Source organism: Pyxicephalus adspersus, chromosome 2 (assembly GCF_032062135.1).
Source record: "Pyxicephalus adspersus chromosome 2, UCB_Pads_2.0, whole genome shotgun sequence".
Lineage (NCBI taxonomy): Eukaryota > Metazoa > Chordata > Amphibia > Anura > Pyxicephalidae > Pyxicephalus > Pyxicephalus adspersus.
Genome location: NC_092859.1, coordinates 118,189,493 through 118,213,125, shown reverse-complemented (window position 1 = coordinate 118,213,125; position 23,633 = coordinate 118,189,493). Strand labels below are relative to the sequence as shown.

General features: G+C 38.4%; 1 protein-coding gene across 3 annotated transcripts in view; it reads right to left on the bottom strand.

Annotated features, from left to right (window-relative positions):
- Nucleotides 1-22,790, bottom strand: part of ARIH1 (ariadne RBR E3 ubiquitin protein ligase 1) — a 34,874-nt gene extending 12,084 nt beyond the window's left edge. Inside the window, exons 1-6 of one of the 3 annotated variants that reach the window (XM_072402110.1) lie at nucleotides 22,437-22,790; nucleotides 21,519-21,957; nucleotides 6,336-6,403; nucleotides 4,644-4,788; nucleotides 838-930; nucleotides 282-337 (exon numbers count right to left, since the gene is read on the bottom strand). In XM_072402110.1, the coding sequence (XP_072258211.1) occupies nucleotides 282-337; nucleotides 838-930; nucleotides 4,644-4,788; nucleotides 6,336-6,403; nucleotides 21,519-21,809 (653 nt within the window). In that variant the 5' untranslated portion in view covers nucleotides 21,810-21,957; nucleotides 22,437-22,790. Of the gene's footprint in view, nucleotides 1-281; nucleotides 338-837; nucleotides 931-4,643; nucleotides 4,789-6,335; nucleotides 6,404-21,518 lie in introns of all 3 variants that reach the window. The other 2 variants (XM_072402112.1, XM_072402111.1) reach the window with 2 other exon arrangements.
- Between the last annotated feature and the right edge of the window lie 843 nt (nucleotides 22,791-23,633).

Genomic DNA, 23,633 nt, shown 5'->3' with positions numbered 1-23,633 from the left:
AAATCTACTGACTACTTATTCAAGTAGTACATACCACTGTCTAGTTATGTGGGTGAACATGCATGCACTCCTGGGGACAGAATATCAAACAACTGCCTAACTATTAACTATTCTATGTAACTATTCAGAACCTTCATCTCTGGGAGGATCAACCAGAGTACACAGCGCTGTTTGTTCTGCAGAACAACACTGTGCACTTCTGATTTTATAAGACCAGTATCTGTGCAACAGCATCAAAGTTTCATTACTTGTATAATAGTGTTAATATTATACATACTTACATAACTGTATTGTCATCAACTAATATGTCACAGCCATGAGCCGGGCAAGAAATGGTCTGAAATTAAAGGGGGAAAAAAAACAAATGTTTAGTAAGATGGCTAACATGTAAAATCATATTTTTATATATCAACACATACGCGCTAAAAAACAAATACAAAGGGCCTTTTTGAAAACAGATATCAAAGTTTTTACCACACACCGCATTTATGTTTTATGATGTATTAAAAAAATAAGGTCATGGTGTTGATTATGCTATGTCTAACAGAGTAATCTCTACAAAATGTCCTAGAGAATATTCGGTCACTGCCTATCCATGTTTAATAAAATGATGATGCTTTGCTTGTTTTGGACTCCCGATGCAGGGAAACTAATTAGTACACTGATGGGCTATATAAATATACATTTTTAACTTTAAAACAGCAGACTGTTCACAGTAGGCAATATCCCTGCTTTATTATCCCATCCCGTTCCCCATAAACCCAAGATAGGATAAGGTGAACAAAAATAAATGTGAGAACAGATGGGACAGTTGTCCCAATACACAAACTTTATTACCTGTCCCATTCCTTCCTCAATGATTTTGGTTGTTAAATATTCACTCCAGCACTGCATACAGAACTTGTGACCACACTCAAGGCCTGTGAAATACTGCAGAAAAAAAAAAAAAATGAGGGAGACAAATTATGCTTGTAAATAAAGATAAAGTACACAGTTTAAAAAGTGTATCTGTCTACAAATTACTTTGTAATGTTTTAAGATGTTCCAAAGAGGTAATGCATGCTATATTAATATTGTTACATATTGTTTTAGGTCTCGAACAATGTTATGTTGATGCTTAGATTTCAGTAATAAAAATCCTCATGCAAAAACAGGTAAACCTAAGAATAAAAACATATATTGTAAGGAAGCCTACAAAGCAGACATCTAGGAATTTCAGATCCACCTAAGGCTAATAATAGGGTGACAATAACACATCAGTTACAGACCAAAAATGAGGCAGTCATGGGGCTCACAAGCGTCACTGAAAGGTAATTGCATTTGTGTAAAGGAAGCTTCTAGATCAGGTTTTCTCAACCAGGGTACCTCCTGATATTGCTAGGGGCTCCTTAAGCCATGAAAAATTTGTGCCTCTCAGGTCAGTTTATTGAACTGTCAGTTCATAAAAGTTATTTCAAGGGTTCCCCCAATTTAAAAAGGCTCAGAAAGGCTGCCCTAGCTTGTTTTTCAGATTTGCTCATAGTAAACTGCACAAGAGTTTGCTTTTAGTACACAAAAAAGACACAAGCAATAATGGCACCCATGATGTGTGCGATCTCAGGGTTAGCAAGTTGTGGGCACACCATTATGGCATCGAGCCTATCTGAACTAAAGAAAATGTTTTGGGTCAAATTTAAATAATCTTTTTTTCTATTCATTATGAGCACATAGGCAAGTAAGATCAACTTATTATGCATTTTTTTATACTATTGAGTCTGAAGAAGCAAACAATCCACAAAAAGAGTTACCATTGGAGTCAGAATGTACCAAATTCTCACTATAAACAAATCCCAGAAAAGGTTTTCACTGTCCTCTTTGAAGCAATCCTATATTTTTTAATGAAACTGATTATATTGCAGATATCTGAGTCTGACCTCTTGGCGACCATTTTCATATTGATGCTTTATATTTGAAAATTGAGTTAACAAGGTTTTTTTCCCCAACAATGTAATGATTTGTCACCTAAATTTTACATATTAACCACCTGGGCGTTTCACTAATGTCTGGATTTCTGTACCAGAAGCGGTACACTGTTTTTCATGAAATTTTTTTTTTTTTTAAATTGTAGACCTGTCTTACAGAAATATGTCTGAACAAGGGTCTAGTAGATATCCTGAATATAATAAAGTTTGAAACACACAATCATGATATATATATATATTATATATAAAGATTTCTTTGTATTGGACCCAATACAGCTTTTTTGTATTGAGTTCAATACAAAGGTATTTAAATTTCCCACCCCGCCTCAACGCTTGCAGCGACGTCACCGGGAAACCCCAGAGATCGTCACTGCACAGGCCGGATGAAGACAGAAGAGGACAGATGTCTCCGGAGGAGCTGCGGGGACAAGGTAAGTATTTTTTTTCAGTTGTAATCCAATTGTCATACAATGTTGTATGACAATTGGATTGCCCTGTAAAGCGTGTTTATAATTTTAGCAACCCCGCGTCTGGTTCGGGGTAACCGACAGTAGCAAGTTTTCTTACCTCGAACCAGACGCGGGCTAACCGCCCAGGTGGTTAATATATAATTATCTATCAATGTTTCTAATTACAGGAGTGTTGCCCAGTATCTTGCACAAATGACAACTTACCCAAAATATATAGTGTATACATTTTGGTTTAAACTATTGAGCTCTGTAAACAAAATGCAATTTCTGTAAATTGACTAACAAAGAATATATAGGTAAATGTGTAAGATGTGTACTATGGAGTAGGTGGAGGTAGTAATCCTCTTGGACAAAGTCTAGAAGAGGAACCTTTAGGAAAATCAGCATTCCTCCCCTCTTAAATCTAGGGGATTCAGATTCTTGAGAAAGCAAGCATTTCCTTCCTCTTTTCTTAATTCATATTCTAATACCCACTGTCCTTATAATCCTAATCCTGGTCCTAATGTCATAATAACCCAGTGACCTACAGCCTTATGTTCATTCCACATTAACCTACATCACGTGTACTTTCCTGCTGGCTGCTAATACAATAAAAGGTGGCCAGCTAATGGCACAAAGTCAACAGGGCCTCCAACCACGAAGGATATGGGCTTAATCATTACTCTGCTGTAACAGGTTAGGTCAGTTTCCAGTTTTTCCGGCAATGAAAACAGTCTGAAATGAGGTATTGCAGGGAGTGAAGACAATTTACCTATGCTATACATACAAAAGTAAGGTCAACTCAGTTGTCTCATGTTCTTTTCCCTTTTGTGGGTGAATGATTTGTGTGTGAATTGAACAGGATGATCAGCACATCTCTATTACAGTGAAAAAAAAACACACTTTTACTTACACATTAAGATCAATGTAGCAGCAAGTATAAAAATGTGGGTTCCCAATGTGTTCTCACCTCATCTTTCACAGGTTTTAGAAAGAAAATAACAAAAGTAAATGATCTAAAAAATTCTCCTGACCAGCATGTTCTCTATCTACACGTTCAATCAGGCATAGCCTGCATTATTTTGTCTCATAAAATGTACCATTCACATGTGATAAAAAAAATCTGGTGTTTACCATGAAGATAAATACGTTACGAAGACACAATTCACATGAAACTGGACAGTAACCTGCATTTGCTTGAATATTAACTTTTTTTGCAAGCGGTTAAGCTGTAATACTGCTGAAAACCCAGTGTTCTCTCCCTTGGGTCTTTTTGCCAGGCGCATTGTCTGCCACTTTTCACTATCCACCTGAATGTAACCCTCCATTCAGTAAGCAGTGTAACTCTTGTGAGTATGAGAGCAGGACACAAGAACCCCCACTGTAATCTGATCAATGACCAAACTCTTACTTCTTTCTCATAAACTGTGCTGGCTCTGCCAGCCACGTCTATGTCCCATCAAAGCAAAAAGTTATTGCAGCACTGTGATTCCTCTTTTAGAAAGATGAAGGATGGTGCAGAGCTTTGTGTACAAGACAAAAGAGAGCTTTCAGTCTGAGATCCATCTAGCAACATAATGGGAATGGGGGGCACAGAGCTGTATTTCGGATCAGTAACTATATGTTGCCCACAAGAAAAATTTTTTCTTTTGGCTATGTATTATGTTTAACCTCAATATAATAATTGTCAGTTATAGCACCTATGTTGGCAATTTAAAGCAGTAAACATAACCAATTTCACCTTATTGAATAACGTTCTCCTCGTCAAAATAGATATTATTAAATTTAGATAGATAACTTTTACATAAAAATACAGAAACACTCCTATTTTGCTGAAAGTAACAAGTGGGTCAGTGAAATATAGTAGCTCATCAAATCAACAATACTTCATCTAACATATCATAAGTCAGCTTTTGTTAAACTCCCTGGCAGTTTGATCATATATGAATTTTTAAATGTCAAAGCAGTACCATTGGACATTTAAATTATTTGAAATTTCCGGCCCCCCCCCCAGCTGCACGCTAACTCATCCCATGCCCACTGCCAAAGGCTCGTGGGGACCAGGTAAGCTTTACACTTTCTTTTCCGCTTTTGGTACTGAAAATTAAGCCCGAGCCACACTCGGAACTACCTCAAGGGAGGGTAAAGCTGTGGGGTGTATTAATAATATCCTGCAAGCCAGTAGAAAGAGTAAGGAGCAAGGAAATCAAAGTCTGGGTACAATGACACTCACTGAATTTGGATAGTTCAAGTAGCAAATCTGACAGGGCATATCTTGGGCAGAGGATCGCGTATTCATGGGCCGTGTTCGTGACTTCTTACTAGGGTTAATGACATGACATTCTGAAAAGAGCTTCTCCAGGTTGCCATCAAAATACCTAGAAAAAGCAAAAAAACACAAAGATATTTATGATCACGAGACTTCAATGCTTAAAGCTTACAACAATGAGAAAACATAGGCAGCTTAATTTCCTTAGAAATCTTGAATCACGGAACAAGAACTTTGTTCATGATTCTACACAACATCCATTTCTTTACTCTCTACACATACCAACTAAAAAGCTGAATATGTGCTTTTGTCGGCAAGGGCTGCTATTGCAATGGCCTGGAAATCTCCTGAGATTATGCTGGCAGTTATGAGGAAAAATTGACTGGAGTATGGTTAACAATAAACTTACCTGCATTCTCAAGGATACACCTGGTGCCCTTGAAAAAGTTTGGACTCCATGGCAGATTTTTATTGGCAATTAACTTTTGGATTTGAAGCGGGGATTCCCTCCCCCCAGTTCTTTTTTCCTCTCTCCCTCTTCTATTTCCATTAAACTGGAAAAATGTATATGAAATATGTTTTTCATCCTACTTTGTTTTTTCTTTTGATTGTGTTTTCTGATCCATCCTAGTATGGACTGGATTTTATTTCTGCTTCTTTTAATAAAAAAAAAGTTGAAATCAAAAACTATGGTGCAAGGTGAGATTCTATACAGCAGTCCTATCAAGAACGCATAATCAAACATTATTTTACTAGGAAGATCTGCAAGTACCTTGTAACCCATATTATGTTCATTTTGAAAAGGTGTTCAATGGACTTTAATAACTTAGAAAAGCTGGGACTATTAGGCTTTATTTGTTTTAAACAATTCACATTACTGTGAAATGTGCAAAAACGCAAAGCTGCATGTTCACAAGGACTTTTGTTTCACACACTTTTATTTCACTAATCATTGCAGGCAATTTCGTGTTTCATCTGTAATGCTTTAATATATCCATGCCATAATGAACAGCTCCAAAAACAACCATGTCTGCTGTTTACCAGATGTATACAACACACATTCAAAAAAGACTACCCCAGCTATCCATATGGTCACCTTATACACACAAGGTCAGACTGTTCAAGTCTTTGGTGTCACTGTTTCAGGCATTAGTCCTGAGAATCACAACAGATTTAGGTTTCTAATGTTTTTTAACTACCCTGTTTCCCCGATTATAAGGCACTGTCTTATATTTTTTGAAATGCCAAAATATGCCCTAGGTCTTATTTTCAGGGTTCCTGGTTCAGAATCGCGGGGGCGCGTGTGCCGGCTTTTTACTTTCAGTTTGGCTCTGCACTGCAGCCAGGAGGAGACACGCGCTGCAGCCAGCATCAAGGAGACACACACAGGATCGAATATCGGGGGATGTCTTATTCACGGGTGAATGTCTTATTTTAATTATTTTTTCAAAGATCGGGGGTGGCTTATTTAATAGGGATGACTTAAAATCGGGGAAACACGGTATATGCATGCTGAAAAGACTGTACATGTGTCTTTTCATTCTTGTAATAATGAAAACAAAATGTTACAAATATCTGCTATAGCCATGTGCACTTACAACCTTCTCTGACAGGAAGCAGCTAGCTTGTTAGTAGATACAACCAAAGAGTCCTTACCTCTCCATTAGCTTCTCCTTGTCCCAATTGAAATGACTCAGAAGTATTCTAGTGATAGTAGCAGGGTTCTGTAAATACAATAAGCAAACTCTAGTAATAAGTACATTACATGAATGGCATTTCTCTTTTTGTTTTCAAATTCACATTAAACAAGAATTTTTCCTAAGCTCCAAAATATTATGTCTACTAATTTTTAATTTTGCCACTTTAGAAATCACCAACTCTAGGCATATGCAATTAGATGTATCCAGGAAAACATCAATATTTTCTTGGAAAAAAAAGTTCTGTTACATGTTAAACTCATAATCGCAGAAATCTGACTGAAAATCGATTGGAATGGGGCCCATCACTAGCTTTGTAACGCTCTATAAGGTGTAAAGCTTTGCATCACTTGCCGCTCCCACCAGGTCTGTAAAAAGACAATTGTGCCTTTCACAATCTATGTTCAAACAAAAATCTAATAAAAACAACAATATTATATACAAACATCATCTTTATACAAAATATATTTTATATCAATAAGAATTCATACCAAAATATTTTTATATCTACAGGGTTTTATACCAATCTTCTTTCATATATAGCTTTGTTCTTGACACGTTTCGCTAAATATAGCTTCCTCAGAAGAACAAATTTCAAGACCTCCATATTTGATTTTAATTCCTTCGTGACGCCATTCCCACCAATGACTACCAATTTCTCAATGAAAAACAATATAGTTTCAGTTTCAATCACACATCTTTTTCATGTTAAACATTTTTCAAACACCATGTTATATTACATGGAAGTAGAGAAGCAGAGCAATATATACTTATTTTATTCAGGGGAGAGGACATTTTTCTTTCCTCATATTGAGCAACAAAGTGTTCTACCCCATTTAAATATTGCTATCCATCCTAAGGTTCTGTAGGTTGTCTATAAGGTTTCATATATCGAAAACTTTACAGAACCTTAAGATCGAAGATGGAAATGCTGTAAAATCTTTTTGAAAACTGATTAAGGGATGTGCTACATTAGGTAAGAACACTCCCTTATTTAAAGGCATTAAAAATCTAAAAAAATCTAGGGTTTTTTGTGATCTATTTTGTATCCATCTCAGGGTTATCAAATCTAATACTTTTTGAGTTAAAAAGTTGCCTAACTAAAATGGAAGATAGAGAAATACACTAAAGGTATTTTTAAAAGTTATTTTAGTGGATGTAGCTATAAAACTTTCATACATCTTTGAACTCAATAGATGCAAAGATGATACAAGTAATAAAATAATTGAATTAGAACTGCATATGCTCATAAATGTTGATAACACAAACCAAATACCCGAAAAGTCTCTTGAGGTCTTATTTTAATGGACCCAGTTATTATCGTTGTGTTAGACATAAGTTAATAACCCAACCTCCCTAAAAAAAAAGCAAAAAATAAATAAGATTTTTTATGTTACACGAGCATTAGTGAGGCATGTTTTGGACAATCTTATCAAACTGACAAACTAATTTTAGGAATATTTGGAATACCTCTCAAATCTAAAGCTCTAATTGAGGGAAGAAAGGTCATTACAGTCATACCCACAGGCAGAAAGTTAATTTAATACTGTATATACTCAAGTATAAGCTGATTTTATTTTCCCTTAAAATGCCATTAGAAAATGAATCTCCATTTACATTCGGGTCACACCAGTAGCTGCAGTTATATCCTCATATAAGGTGTGTAGCAAACTTTTGTTGTAGGAAACCAGAGACATTATACCCTTCATTTTATTTGCATTTTTTTGATCAGTGTTTTGAATGTTAGCACTGTTAATCGCATTTTGTACCCCAGGTTGTTACTCGATTCCAAGCATAGTCCTGTATTTTGAGATAAAAAATATAGTGCCCTGGTTTTGATTTGATTTGAATGTATACAGTTATTTGCTTAGTGCAAAATTACACAAGATTATGTGATTTGTGTCATTTACTGGCAGCAGGTATAATTATTGTCATAAAGAAACTTCTCTTGGCGATATGCTCTCCTTCCACTTTTACAAATGACCTGAAGGGAATAAAATGCTAGTCACATTTAACAGGTGATGCTGTAAATGTTAGAGCAAGCCTATTATATAGAATCAGGTTAACACATATATGCATGTCAGTCTGCCAGCATCACAAGGCAAGAGAGCATTCCACTCCCAAACAAAAATGCTTCCCTTATGTAAATAAAATTACTGGTTTCATAGTTTAAAGAGAAGGTAAAGTACATTATATATGGTTGGGTTACTATTGGGACATCCAACATTTAAAGTGGTCATAAAATGGAAACTTAGGGAAAATCTTCCAATGAGAACACATGTTCTGCTGAGCTGAGCCATTTCTGGCCTTATTCCAAAAAGTTTTAGCTTTACTGACCTACTTTAAAAAAGGAAATGCTGTAGTCACCTAAAATTTCATATCACCAATTATAGCAATAATATAAAAACCAACATAGAATGGCTGGGAAGGAGATAGTATAAAACAATTGTGAAGAGAAACTTTTGATCAGCTACAGGTAGCCCCCAGGTTAAATACCAGATAGGTACTGTAGGTTTGTTCTTAGGTTGAATTTGTATGTAGGTCGAAACAAGTACATTTTAATAAACGCAATTAGGTCAGATGTTTTTCTGATGTCAGTTACTGTATAAAATACTCACTGGTAATTAATCAAGCAATCACAAAACAAAAAAAAAACAAAAAAAAAAAACTTCATGGAGCCTAGTCAGTCAATAACTTCTTTTGCTATGCAAAAAGAAACAACTGTAGAATTTGTTTTGGTCATTAAACAGTTACAAGAAGCTGCAGAAAGAGCTCACCCACTATGTTCACCCACAATCTCAGCTGTGTTTAGCAAAAGATTTCTTCTGCAAGTCATGCAAACCACCCCTCCCCCCATGCAGCCCCTGTCCTGCACAGAACCAGCAGGGAGGACCCCTTCGTTTGTATCTAGGAGTTGTCCGTATGTTGAATGTTCTATGGAGTGTCAGTCCTGATCTCCTCAACTCTGCATTGCTATAAAAGCATATTGAGGCTGATTTGCTAAAAGGAAATAGGCTGTTCACACAGCAAAGTGAATTATCCCCTTTGCTTCACTTAGCTTGGTAAATGAGTTGAAGCTCCCCTATTTTTGGCCATCTAATCATGTGTAAAAAGAAAACCTGTTTTGTCCATTAGATTTCCTATAATCATACTCAAACATTTTTTTGCACAGCGAACTATCACTAACTGAGCGAGTTATCCTTTTTTAAGTGATAATATACTTTGGTAAGTGGACAGCCTAAAATCCTTTAATAAATATACTCCACACACGCTGCAGCCAGCATAAAGGACACACACGCAGGATCAGATATCTGGAGCTGTCTTATAAACGGGTGAGTGTCTTATTTTAGTTATTTTTTTAAAAATCGGGGGTGGCTTACTTAATGGGGATGTCCTAAAATCGGGGAAACACGGTAGATGGTTTCTTTCTCACGGTTTTGGATTGCCTTGCCGACAACCCTATTAAGTCTATAGGCACCCTACAGCTGACCTGTCAATGTTGCCTATGGTAACAATATTTTATACTTCACTTTTATTATTTCGCCACTAATGAAAATGAAACGGTGACTGAGAAATTCAAGATGGGCAATTATAACAGTCACCAATATTAAAACATCTTTGCTTCTACAAGCAAAATTTTTTTTACACAACTTTTTGTAGCACAGTCAACACCTTTAAAACTTTGTTTCACAGAAAGTTAGCTATAAGCAATTGATCGTATAGGTGAAAGATTTCCAGGCAGGTTACATTTTTATCGCTTTGTATTGCCTCATTTAAGTTACTGACAACCTTTTGCACAGTCAGGAAAATTACTGACAAAGCACCTTAAACTATTTTAGAGCACAGATAAATATGTATAAACAAGGCTTGGCTGAATGTGAATCAACCCAGACATTATTACATATTTTATTTCAATGTCTGCATGACTAAGATTAATCATTGGATATGTGCTATAACTACAAGCAAGCATTCCCACCCAGACTTTTTAACTATGAAGAGAACGTACACACTCATGTTACACCTTGAGGAACAGCAGCATTTTTCACCAAATTATAAAAGCAGCTAGTATATATATATAAGAATACCACCAATAGGAGCTGAAGTTACTATTTGTACTGCAGCTCCTAGGCATCTTTTAGAATATGTTTTATTAGGGGCAGTGTTTTTTTATCACTTTTTTCAATTCAGTTCTAAATATTAAAAAATTTATTTTGGTTAGTATGTGCTTCTTCCAATCGGATTATCTGAATATCAAACCTGTTGTGATTGATCAGCATTTGGTTTAAACGGCAATTGAATTAAGCTCACTTAACCTAATGGTGTTTATAAATTAAATGTCAGTTTAATAGCCACAAATGTGTGCTTTTATGTCTGATAAAAAAAAATGCCCAAAACGGTTTACTTAAAATTATTAGCTCTTGCGGTCCAGCAGGCATTAGGAACTGTATTAGAATCAGGCAAAAAATTGCCACAACCAATGTATATGTACTATGACCAAAAACTATACAATGAAAAAGTAAGAATGTTTAAAAAAGATTTCTAAAAAAAATGACACATTTGCATATACAACCAACAAAGCTGTAAAAAGACTAAGGTATTCTTCAGCCCATGACAGTGTACTAAAATATTCATTTATGCAGCTTAATACATTTTAACCAAAAAGACTGGAAACAACGCTTGGGCCAGCATTGATGGGCTGTTGATCACCGAGAACCTTATTTTCCTATACAAAAGTATAAGGTAAGGCAAAAGCTACTGAAGTAGGTCAACTGTACCCACACACAAGCATGAGGGTCCTTAGCCTCAGCAATGGGACAACAACTGTTCATGCTGCATTGTCACCCTGTCAAGTTTGCTCCCAACTGAAGCTATCAATGGCAATGCCAGCACACACTGTGCAGATACAATTCAGTGCTGCAGCCATCAAGAATCCAGCCAATGACATATGTAGCTGACACTGGTGCAAGTGCATGTACACAATGCGCAGCTTTTAGAGACGCTGGAGAACAGCAAATGATATGAAACTGTAAACTGTATCCTATCTGCATGATTCTTTAGAAGTTCCTTTTTAAACATACAAATATCAGCAATAGGAAGAAATACTGCTTGAAACAAATTATTATTTTGTTTCCAAGCAGAAATCAGTATTCATTACCAGTAATCATAATTGACAATGTATGGGCCTGAAAGCATGGTTTGAGATGAGGACAAATTAACATAATAAATACTTTTCTGAATATACAATGAACGATGAAATGAATGCACACTGCCTATAAGGAATACTCCTATTACTATGGAAATAATAATTCATTATATATATATATATATATATATATATATCTATATATATATACACACATACATACACATATACACACACACACTCACGTACTAAAGCAATAAATTCATGCAGTAAATCAAACTACTTGCCCTGCAGCATTCATTTTCTAGGCTTCTCCGTGCTAAATGTTTGGATGTGATTGGCCACCAAGGGATTAATGTGTTACATGCAGCAATCCTTGGATTTGCACAGGTGTGGGTACTGCTGTGGGTACTAAACAGCACAACATATATTTGTTTAGCTCCTATATTTGGTAGTGGAAAGGTTAACTGGGACATTTACCGACATTAAGTGAACCTAACTTCTCTGGTTTCAAGAACACAGCGTACACAACATAGACACCTGACACAGCAGTGGGTACAACATTCAGAATCCGCCTTATTCTCAGGTAAAAAGGGCAGGGCCCAACAGTCCGGATGCTTTCCTTTGGTGTTCTACAGGAACTTTCTGAATTTGCTTTTCACACCTATAATGATTCTTGGTGCAGCAATAAAAGCTATAAAACAAATGTAAAATTATATTTTCCCATTTCCTTCCTTGGACATTGCTGACATTCAGCAATATGAGCTTTATAAATTATTAACTTGGCAATAAATAAACACCAAGGGGTTTATTTTTTTATAAATAAACCAGCGAATATGACATTCCCTGGAGAATGGTGGATACATTGGTGGAGATTTTCATGTCCAGGTGTTTCATGGCTGTAATTGATTCTCCACCAGGGAATGCTTCTGTGAATGTAAAATTCCCTAATTTATATAGACCCTGTGTATCTAAACCTAAAAACAAAAAAAATAATCACCTGGATAACCACAGGCCATTTTTTTTGTAGGTTTGAGTAGGGAAACCAGTTCTAGTGACATTTTGGGATAATCTTACCTTAGCGAGATTGCCTCCTTACATTCTGCTATGTCCTTGAAGCAGGATGTGAAAAAAATTATGGCAGGAGTTCTAAAGTGGAAGTAAACCCAAAACAAAAAAAATACACCTACCTTTAATCCCGCAGAACAGTCCATCTGTCTGGAAGGTATCGTCACGGTATCCATCTTCGGGCCGGCGCGCTAGTCGCTGCCATCTTCTCTCTGTTTTTCCAGGTTCTTCTTTCTAGATGGGAAAAAACTTGCTGATCTTACTGCGCATGCGTGAGATCGGCAATTTCTTTCCCTTTTGGCAAAATGGCTCCTTCTGCGCATGCCCTAGATGCTCGGGCATGAACAGAAGGAGCAGCCAAGAGCCTCCCGGGATGTGTGATGTAGATATCCCAGGAGGCTCTGCAATTCCATTCATTCGCCTAGGAGATCGAGATATAGGGGGCGGTGCTGCTTTTTTTTTTTTTTTTTTTAAGGGTCTTGCACCTAAACCAACAGAATTTTTACCGTACATAAAAGGGTTGTCTACCCTTTTATGTAAAATGAAAATTCAGAGTTTAGGTATGCTTTAATCATTTGATACTTCAATAAAAAGTTTTGAAAAAATGCATATCTACTTAAAATGTAAGCATTGTTTGTACTGTACTAAATATTTAGTAAGACTTTATAGACATTACTTTTCATAAGTAATCATGGGAGATCCGTCTGTAATACGATACGGAAAGAATGCACCCTTTTGTGTTTTTTATCCCCCAACACTGTTGCAATTGTTGGTTGCATTACCATAATATCTGGTCACTCTAATCACTTATTTAATTTAGAAAATATATTAAGGTAATTAGGAAGGAGGAACTCATTCTGAGTGAATCTCCTGCAATAGTGACACATTTGAGGTAATGCAACCAAAGCAGGAATTGAAGTTGCCATCCGGACATGGAAATAAAAATGGAAGCAACAAGCAGTCACTAACTTCTTAACCAACCTATAACTGATCAGAAATGCTACTTGCCAACAGCTGTACTAGCCGTCACCCAGCACTCAGCTAGCCAACTCAAGTAACTGACCTCCTCAATGCTTGGCAAGGCACAACTAGAGCAACAAAGGGTATCATGCAGATTCATTCTTCTCCTGCCACTGGAAGCAAAGGATTGACAAAACCTTTGCAAAGGATTTTCATTAACAGAAGGAAAAAGGCACAAAATGGGCTAGATGAAGGGCATGGGAGGGACATTTTAAAGCTACACAGAAATAGGCTTTAGGAACAAACGGTGAAGCAAAACAGTAAAGGACATGAACCATAGCATACTGACCTAGTAATAGCATGCGTATGTGTATAGCATAGTTGGTGTCTGTGTCATTCAGTAGATAGGAACAAGTTTTACATCCTAAATCTTGTATGACAACAGTAAAAGGGGACACATATCAAGTCTCAAGCTCCTTGCTATGTCATGCAGTTTGAGTCATCATTCCTAAACTATGTCAAGAATCAGGACCCCTCCCAGAATTTCCTCACTGCCACATTTCATTATGGAAAACAAGCATGGTGTATTTTAGGATCCAATCTTACTAAAGCTCAAACTCTTCCATGCCAATAAGGCCAATATACACTGACCTAAACCAACATTGGGTAAAAAGTACCTTACGGACCTTACTTCTGTAACAATGAGCAAAGGAAGTGTACTGATTCGGTTAAATCTTTCTAGCAGATCATTGTTAAGATTTGCTTTATACAGCCATAGCTCTAAGCACCGACCTTATTCTAGTTTGATAGATGCCGGAGGTTTAAAAGCTGATTAAATGAGAGTACAGGATGAGCAAAAATCCTGACACATTAATGGGGCAGGCATAGAGAGAGGGCACAGTGATTAGCCACCGCGTCACACATAAGAGGCTTGTGCCGTGTCCCAAGCATTAAGCTGTTTGTTAAAAGGGGGCAAGAACAGTGTTTATCAGTAGGCCAAGTCAAATTTTTCAGACATTGGGAAACAAAAGAAAAACAAGAGCATGCTGGTGACTCAGAAATTCAAAGTTCAAAATATAAATATTAAATGTTAATTTTACTACAACTAACTCCATACTGGTAAACCTGAGAAAAGGGCCAAATGTGGAACAATCTGTTTATTACTGATGTCCCTAGGAAATCTTCACCATTTGTTGTCTGCTTATCCCAAGCAATACACACTGCCCCACAGTTTCAAATTTTGTAGTTTCAGTTTTGAATTACAAAACAAAATACATATGTGTACACTTTCCTACCATAATCTTGTTCATATTCTAATTCAAATACAATAGACATTTAATGCAATATTTGACCAACTGACAACGTTAAATTTCATGCAGGTTTATTACCATATGCATGAAACGTCCAGCCGATAGGCAGTCAACCAATGCTCTTACTGAACATCACTCTCAACGCTCCATTGCAGACCATTTATGTGGTTTGTCGACAATGTCAAGTGACTTTATTTGATCCTCATGAACACCAGGAAAAAGGCAGTTTTTTCTGTACTGCAATAATACATGTTTACTCGGGGCAAGGAACGTCACATGTGTAGGTGCACTGCAAAGGGACACATTTTTAGACCCAATAATCACACCAAAAACAAACCTTTCTATCACACTGCAATGCAACAATACTGTGCTTTTATGCACTGTGCTATCGGAAGCATCAGTGAATGGGAGCAACTGGGTACTATTATGTCTAGCAGCTGCAACAAAATGCAGTGAAGTTTCAGAAAGCAACAGGTAAACAATTTTAGAATAGCAGTTACCTTGCCACTGCCAGGCACACAGCAGAACGATAAAAACCTGGATGCAGCCAATCACATAGTTGGAGCGAGTTGAAGTTGCCAGGGGTACAGATGGACTTTAAACATACATCTTTATTGTTTATTATTGCAGCTGTATATTGTGACAACAATGTATTTATGCAGATTTTTTAAACTACTGATAATGATACTCATTTTTCTGTCTTAAATTTTTTAAACTAAAAGACCCAAACCTAAAACTTAAAATACCTGCTGTTAACAAGAAAACACTTTTTTATATACCTTTCAACCTAGTTTCTGGACTTTCACTTCAGACAACCCAGACTTCAGACCTAGGTCCCTCCTTCCATTGCACAACCCATTGACCCAGTGTTGGTCTCTTAATGGACAGGGGGTGGCATTTAGTCTGGGGTGGATCTGAATGGGGCCTCGGTAACTGGGCTGTGGGTTCTTTAGAGAAAGCATAGTACTTTCCTTTCAGGTATGCCGCCTCTCATTAAACCCTCAACACAGTTGCCCACTTGGGGATGAGTCAAAACCCCGACTTGTTCACTTCACTTCTGTGTGTACTTTTAGTCCAAAGCTATGAGCTCTGTAAATACACTTTTACAAGTGGTAAAGGAACTACAGGAAAACATCTGAGCTGACATCTGCACCTGCTGCCTGCCTGTAAATTTTATTTTGCATATACAAAATGTATATACTTGATTAAAGTAAACGTACAGGTTATCTCTTATTCTTGATCATAACAAAATACACACACACACACACATATTGCTTTTAGGAAGAACATACACAAGGAGAGTTTCTGGTAATTACATTACCAGGTAATTTATAGCATTTGCACTTTTAAAAGCGTGCAAGTTTCTGGTATGCACACTAACAAAATTAGTGTTGAAATATATTTTGTTAAATGACTACCTATACAAAACATTTACACATTTAAATACATTACATCTTTAAGTTGTTCATGAATGACCATTGGTGTCCACAAAAGATGCAGAATGATATTGGCTGCATTCAGACTCCATTAATGATTGAGATTGGTCAATTTCTAATGAAGCACTTCTGATCGCTTTCTGAGCTGCATTTTTATTCCTGGTATGGGGAGAAAAACAGTTCAACCCCAGTTTTTAACACACACACAATCCCCAAAACACCTTGTAACAGTTTTTACATAAAGAATGTTTGTGAAACTCAGACTGATTATAACAAAGCACAAACTACAACCATCCTTCCAGTGACCACATACATGTGCTCAATGCATTTCAATGCTACTGGGCCATTGCTCCTTATGATAAATATACCTTGTAGGAAGGAAACAACTGGTCTTGTCCTGGTCAAACTTCCCTTAAACATGGATTCCACTACTGAACAGCAACTGAGTCACTGGTTATAATTGAACCATACCGTTCTTGTAGCTTATTCTTCATCGTGTTAAGAAAGATACCAAGTCTGTGTTCCCTAGAATGATGTGTGCTGCCAATATCTGTTGGTCATTAGAATCTATCCATGGCTAATTAAGGTATTCAATAATAAAGTTAATCAATCATATCCTAATGAAAACAAAAAAACAAAACAATGTGAATTCACAAACATTAGCTGTGCTCTTCAGCTATGTTTTGACCTGTGTAGATGCAGCAAATGTCACAGATCATGCTGCATGAAATGCATTTCAAATGGAATATCTCATTCTTCATCATGTGGCTGGTTCTCAACTATGTCCAGCAGTTTATTGAAAAAGTAACTATATAATAGTTATATTAGAAGCACACAGCCTGCAACATTAGTGTGAAATCAGTCTAACCTTTTCACAGCAAGCTAAGTTTATTTCAAACACAATTAAATGCACATTTGTTTTTAATGACAGAAAACCTACGGAGTTTCCAAATATATTTTATGAAAGCAATGGATTGCAAAAATGATTTGGAGGCTTTTATAGCCACCCTCATCACCTCTACAATGTGCAGAAGAGCTTGCCAATAAATTTAAAACAACTGCATGACTGCTATTGGTTTAATCTCATCATGAAAGACATATGAAGGCTGTCATCACCAATGTGCAGCAAATTTTAGCTGCCATGGCTGTTGCATGATGGTTTTTTTTTTTTTTTTAAAGGGTGCAGGACCGACCTCTAATTCTCAACCACCTAGGCGATCGAGAATGAATGGGAGTGCAGAGCCTCCCGGGAAACCTACATCACACATTCCGGGAGGCTCTTGGGTGCTCCTTCTGCACATGCCCGAGCATTTCAGAAGGAGCCTTTTCGTGCAAACAGACAAATTCGCCGATCTCACGCCTGCGCAGTGGGATCGGCACAAGATAGGGTGATGTAGGATGAAGAACCAGGAAGAAGAGGACAAGATGGTGGTGCCCGGACGACAGGGGACCTGATGCAAGATACCCCCGGTTGGATAGGACTGCCATGCGGGATTGAATTAAAAGATTTTTTTTTGCCAGTTTTCAGTTTAACATCTAACTGCCCCTGTATTGCTGTCAATTTCCCTCTGTGGTGAAAATAACTGAGTAGCTGGCAATGTGACAAATGGTGTGTGGGATCACAGCATTAACTACCTAAATGCTGCAGGTTTGAACTTAGCCTAAGAGGCCTATTTATAATGCAGGGATCTCCCCAGACCATTTTAGCCAAGCACACCACCCAGCACGTTTCAGTAACCATTTAGCTGTTTTTGGGTGGATACTGAAAAGTTGGGTCACAATGTTTGTGTTTAACATTTCAAAGCTAAAGAGTACTCCAAAAGCAATTCTTTTTCCATTTTGGATAGAGTAAGGGAGTGTATGTGCAGGTTTCTTTGTTGCATGTTAAAATAAAGAATTACTTTTGCTTTCTGTACAGTAGTACAAAAAAATGAAAGGTTACCTATTGTGAGAGAAAGCTTTCATGGCAACATGCGTGTCCACTAAAAGAGTTCCTAATCTGGTGAACACTCAATATTTTATTTTATCACTTGATTACCTGGTTTCATTGGTGACCAGCAAGTGATTAGTGTGAATCTCCTTCACATGGAAACTGACACCAATTAAAATGCGAAATGGGTTTCAATCCCTCATCATTTTATCCAAAAAAATGAATTTAGTTATTATTATTACATGGTATTTATATAGCGCCCACACATTACGCAGAGCTTTACAAAGTCCATAATCATGTCTCTAGCTGTCCCTCAGAGGGGCTCACAATCTAATGCCCCTACCATAGTCATACGTCTTTAACACAAGAAAGCCAATTAACCTAAACTGCATGTTTTTGGAATGTGGGAGGAAACGAGAGTATCGGAGGAAACCCTCACAGACACTGGAAGAACCTGCAAATTCCATGCACAAAGCTTGCCAAAACACCTGTGTTAACAGACCTATCTGATCATTCCCATACAAGACTATGAAAAAGTAAAACCATCTTGAAGCAGATCAATTGTGATTGTCAAATTCTGAATGACAGAGGCATCCCAGACTGATTCCGCACAAGCCCAAAGTCTGTCAACACTAACTGAAAAGTCACAAATCTTCTGCAAAACCTTGCTGTACACACTGTTCTTATACAAGCTGATGTCTGTAGGAACAAGGCCTAAGGTCATTAGTCAGATGCCAGTCATAATATCTGCATGTTTGTGTGATAAATCTCTCAGAACCAACATACCCAAGAGGGACAACTAAATAATTCCATGCAGATAGGGCAAACATTCCTGGTTTTGAGTACTGTGGGAAAAAGGGAATCGCCCCCAAAAGGACCAGGTATTTTAGTGTCTGCTATGAAAGGTTTTCCTTTCCTTCCAACCCTTAAGAAAGATTTCCCTCTTCTTATGTTCTCAGTGCCGAGTGAAAATAAATTCACCAATATGCACAAAGCAATAAGAAAAATATTATATTCTTCCTACTTACAAAACGTTCGGTGTTCCACCTATAAAAACTATTTTAGGCAAGAACTAAAAACAATCCATGAGCTACAAATGATATGCAAGCAAACAACACAACTGTACTAAGATAGTAACATTCACTCATTTTAACTTCATCTGAGATCTGCGTAATATAGTATAGGCTGAATCAAATGACGCTTTCCTCCCCCTTCCCACAATTAATACTATGGTTCAACAGGGTTCTAAATTTCCCCAGCTATATATAAAATTATGTCTGTGTTACTGTTTAGGGCCAGATGTTCTGTCTGGTAAACTTTATCGTTGGGACAGATAGTCCGTAACAAGAAACAACCTAGTAAAAGTAATAGAAATAGTAGTGGTAGTAGAAGTGAAACCTGGCAGAGGTTCTAATCCTTCCACATTCTATCCAAAACTAAAAAAAACAAAAATGTTTAGACTGAACATATAATGTAACTATTACCGATCACAATAACCAAGATAAACCAAAATAACCAGATAGCTGTTAATCTGTTTGAAATTCTGAAATTGTTTGAAAATGTTAAAAAGGCTTTATTAGAATTCCTACTATATAAGTAAGGAGACCAGTGGTGCCTGTGAGCTTATTTTTTAATTAGATATTAATGTCCCTGTGAAGACACTAAGCCAATGCATGGAGAGTCAAGAGAGGCAATTTATTCAGAAATTAAGGCCCCATGTTTGGATATAAGGGAGGGTTTCTCAGATAATTACTTTATGTCTTCAGCCAACTCCTAAAAACTGAATAATGAAAAGAAACACATCCGACAAGCTGGGTTTTTTGGTGGCTGGATATAATAACAGGTTGTGAAAACAGTGAACACTCTGAAATAATTTGTATGCAAACTCACTTTGTTGTTTTGTTTTCACAACCTTGTTAATATATCTAGCCACAAAAAAAACCCAGCTTGTGCGATGTGTTGCTTTTCATTATTAAAGCCCCATGTACAGCCTAGGTTTAGAACCCAAATGGACTGCATAAGGATCAATGTGCTGACTGGAACCACAAGGTACCCTACATTGAAAGCTGTTATCCTTATGCCAGGTCAGGCTCATTTACCTTCGTACATTTCTTCACCTCCAATGCCAAAATAGGAATGTGAGAGCTTTGTATTAGTAATAGCTTGTTTATTTTTAAGGAAGACACAAACACGTAAATATATATTATGTATGTTACACACACAGTGGTGTAAGTATTCACTGCCCTCTACTGGACAGAAAGCTCTTAATACCTCTTGGTAGAGTGACCACATATTACTAATGTTAGCCAAACACGCCTGGCATGACTCAGACACTAGATCTGCTTATTCATACCACATAAAAAGTTCCGTACAATGAAAGGCTTTGAGTTGTCGATTTTGGTTAAACTTCATGCCATAACTGCACTCCAATAAAGGTTTTACAGGTAGCCCCTGGGTTAAGGACAGCCGACACACAGGCAACTCCTAGATCCAAACAGGGCTTCCCTGTTCGCTGTGTGCAGAATAGAGGCTTGAAGGGGGGAGAGGGCAGTTTGCATGACTTGCAGAAGAAATCTTTTGCTAAACACAGCTGAGGTTGAGGGTTATCTTAGGGGGGTGAGCTCTTTCCTCAGCCTCTTGTAACTCTTTAATAACCAAGACAAACTCTGCAGTTGTTTATTTTTGCATATCAAAGCACAGCTTGCTCCAGAAGTTAATGAATGTCTAGGCTCCATAAAGATTTTTTTTTTTGCTTTGTGATTAACTCACAGTTAGGATTTTTTTTACAGTAACTGACACCACGCTGCCTAACAATATGTTGAGACAAACATCTGTCCTAATTGTATTTATTAAAATAATGTACCTCTTCTGACTTACATACAAATTCAACTTAAGAACCAACCTACAGTTCCTATCTCGTATGTAACCCGGGGACTACCTGTATATATTATGTATGTTACACACACAGTGGTGTAAGTAATCACTGCCCTCTACTGGATGAAAACCCCTTTTACCTCTTGGTAGAGTGACCACATATTATTAATGTTAGCCAAACACGCCTGGCATGACTCAGACACTAGATCTGCTTATTCATACGACATAAAAAGTTTGGTACAATGAGAGGCTATTTAAAAAAAAAAAATAAAAAAGCCCTAAATTAAACCTCCCGCTTTGGGGAGGTCTTTTTGGTTAAACTTCATGCCATACCTGTGCACTCAAAAAATGACTTTATATACATTTTTAGGAGTGATCCCAAATCTCCTAAACATTGCTATCTGTAAACAAAAAAAGTTACCTGGATGACTTCATTCACTTCGCGGATGCACTCCACCATGTGCTGTAGAATCTGCTCGGCTGTGAGGACCTCATATCGATAATCCTCATCTTCTTCCCCGCCAGGGCCAGGCCCAAGGACACCTACTCCACCTTCTCCACATATCCCAGCTCTCTCCGACCCACCAAGTCCCGCTTCCACCAGTTCTACTTCTCCAAGTTCTAACTCATCGTCATGCTCATCTGCCGCACTGTCTTCGCTGCACTCTTCATCTTCATCAAATTCATAGTTGTATCCTTCGTCTGAGTCCATGATCCCAGATGTAGAAAGATGAGAAACAGAAGCTGATTCTGCAAAGGAGCTCGGAGACCTGCTTTATGCAGACAGCATAAAGTACAATACAGAGGTGGACTCGCTCCAAAACAGCTTTCACGCACCACAATTCTAGTCTCTTGAATATCTACCAAGACAATTTAGAAACTGTAATCAGTGTATATGACTAGATTGGTATATCAATGAAAAATACGAGTCAGTATATCTATGGGCGAAGAAAATACCGAGCCACAAATAAAACTTTACTTCTGGGTGGATATGCCGAATTTCCAAAGAGGCAAGGAAATATTTTATTGGGGGGCAACACGTTTACACTTATTGTAGGATGAGCGGAAATCAATACATACAAGATCCCACCTTGTTCACTAATTCACAATGTGAAAATCCTGACTTCCCAGGTTAGCTGTGTACATGGCGTGCCCAGCAATACAGGGGCAATTAGATGATAAAGTGCCGGCAGCTATGAGGATATGCAGTGTGGTAGAAGTGTACCCACACACAATTACCCCCTGGCACGGGTAGGGTGCTGGGATTAGGGTGCCAGTTAGCAGGGATCCCCTCTATATCCTATGAATGACACTCTGCTTCCCCCACACAAGGACCTGCCGTTTACTGGAGCTGCTGTACGCAGGGATCCTGCCGAGTGTCTCCTATGTGGGTTCCGGTGTAGTGAGACCTGGCCCACTGGACCTTTCCAGCACAACACACGGGGGTCTCCGGTGTGTCCGAACCAGACAGGCCTCAGGCCCCTGAATCACCGCCCCTTCGTAAAGCGCGCTCCCGCTCCGGTCAGCGCGCGCCCCCGGAGTCAAGGCTTCGCTGCTTCTTCTCCTCCTCTAAACTCTCCAGCCGCGCTGTTCACGGTGCTCTCGGCCCCCCCCCAGTGAACTGACGACCCCCCCTCCCCCGGTACCGGTCTCGGGGAGACACCGCACAGCTCCCGTCGCTGAGCCAACAAAGGGGCGGTAGCGTCACGCACGGGCACGTTAGCGCATCACCACCTGAGCGACGACGCACGGAGTTTCCGGCGCGGCCGGTTCGCCATGTTGGATGAGGAAGCCGGCAAAGACGCCAGCATGGGGAAGTGATTGGGGGAGTGGGAGGCGTCTCTATAGTGCCATTTTGGGGGTGGCATTGTGGAGGGTACATAGTGCTCGGGTTAGTCAGAAAAACTACCAACTTTCCCCTTCTTCCTAGATTGTAAGCTTTTCGGGCCAGGGTCTTCACCTCCTGTGTTACCTCCTGTCATTTGCAATCCCTATTTATTGTACAGCGCTGGGTAATATGTTGGCGCTATATAAATCCTGTTAAGTAATAATGAATTTGTTGCGCCTAATTTAGTGACATGTAGGATGTTTTACTTATATTCCATTCACAGTAGCGGCCATGTTATAGGTGGCAGAAACTAAGGACTGTGTTTTGTCTCCCTTTAAAACTTTGCAGGTGCAGAAATACCCTTTGACCTGCCAGTAATGTAGTGAGCAATTCTTGACCAAGGCTGCGTCTGATTTGGTGGACATGGTTTGTAAAGAATAGTGGTCCCCAACCTTTTCGAGCTTGCAGGCCCCTGAATCTATGAACGTCATAATGCCAGAACCGGCCCACACTCCCATCACAGGTCTGAGCCAGACACATCCTGAGCCTGCGATCTGTACGGGAGACGTGGTCTGCGGCTCTGGCTGGTGCCTTCTAACCCCGTTGGGGGGTGCACTGGCCAGAGCCACGGACCACCACTGGTCTCCGTGCTCTCATGGCCCAACTGTCAGACTGGGATTGGGGATCCCTGGTAAAGAACCCTTCCTG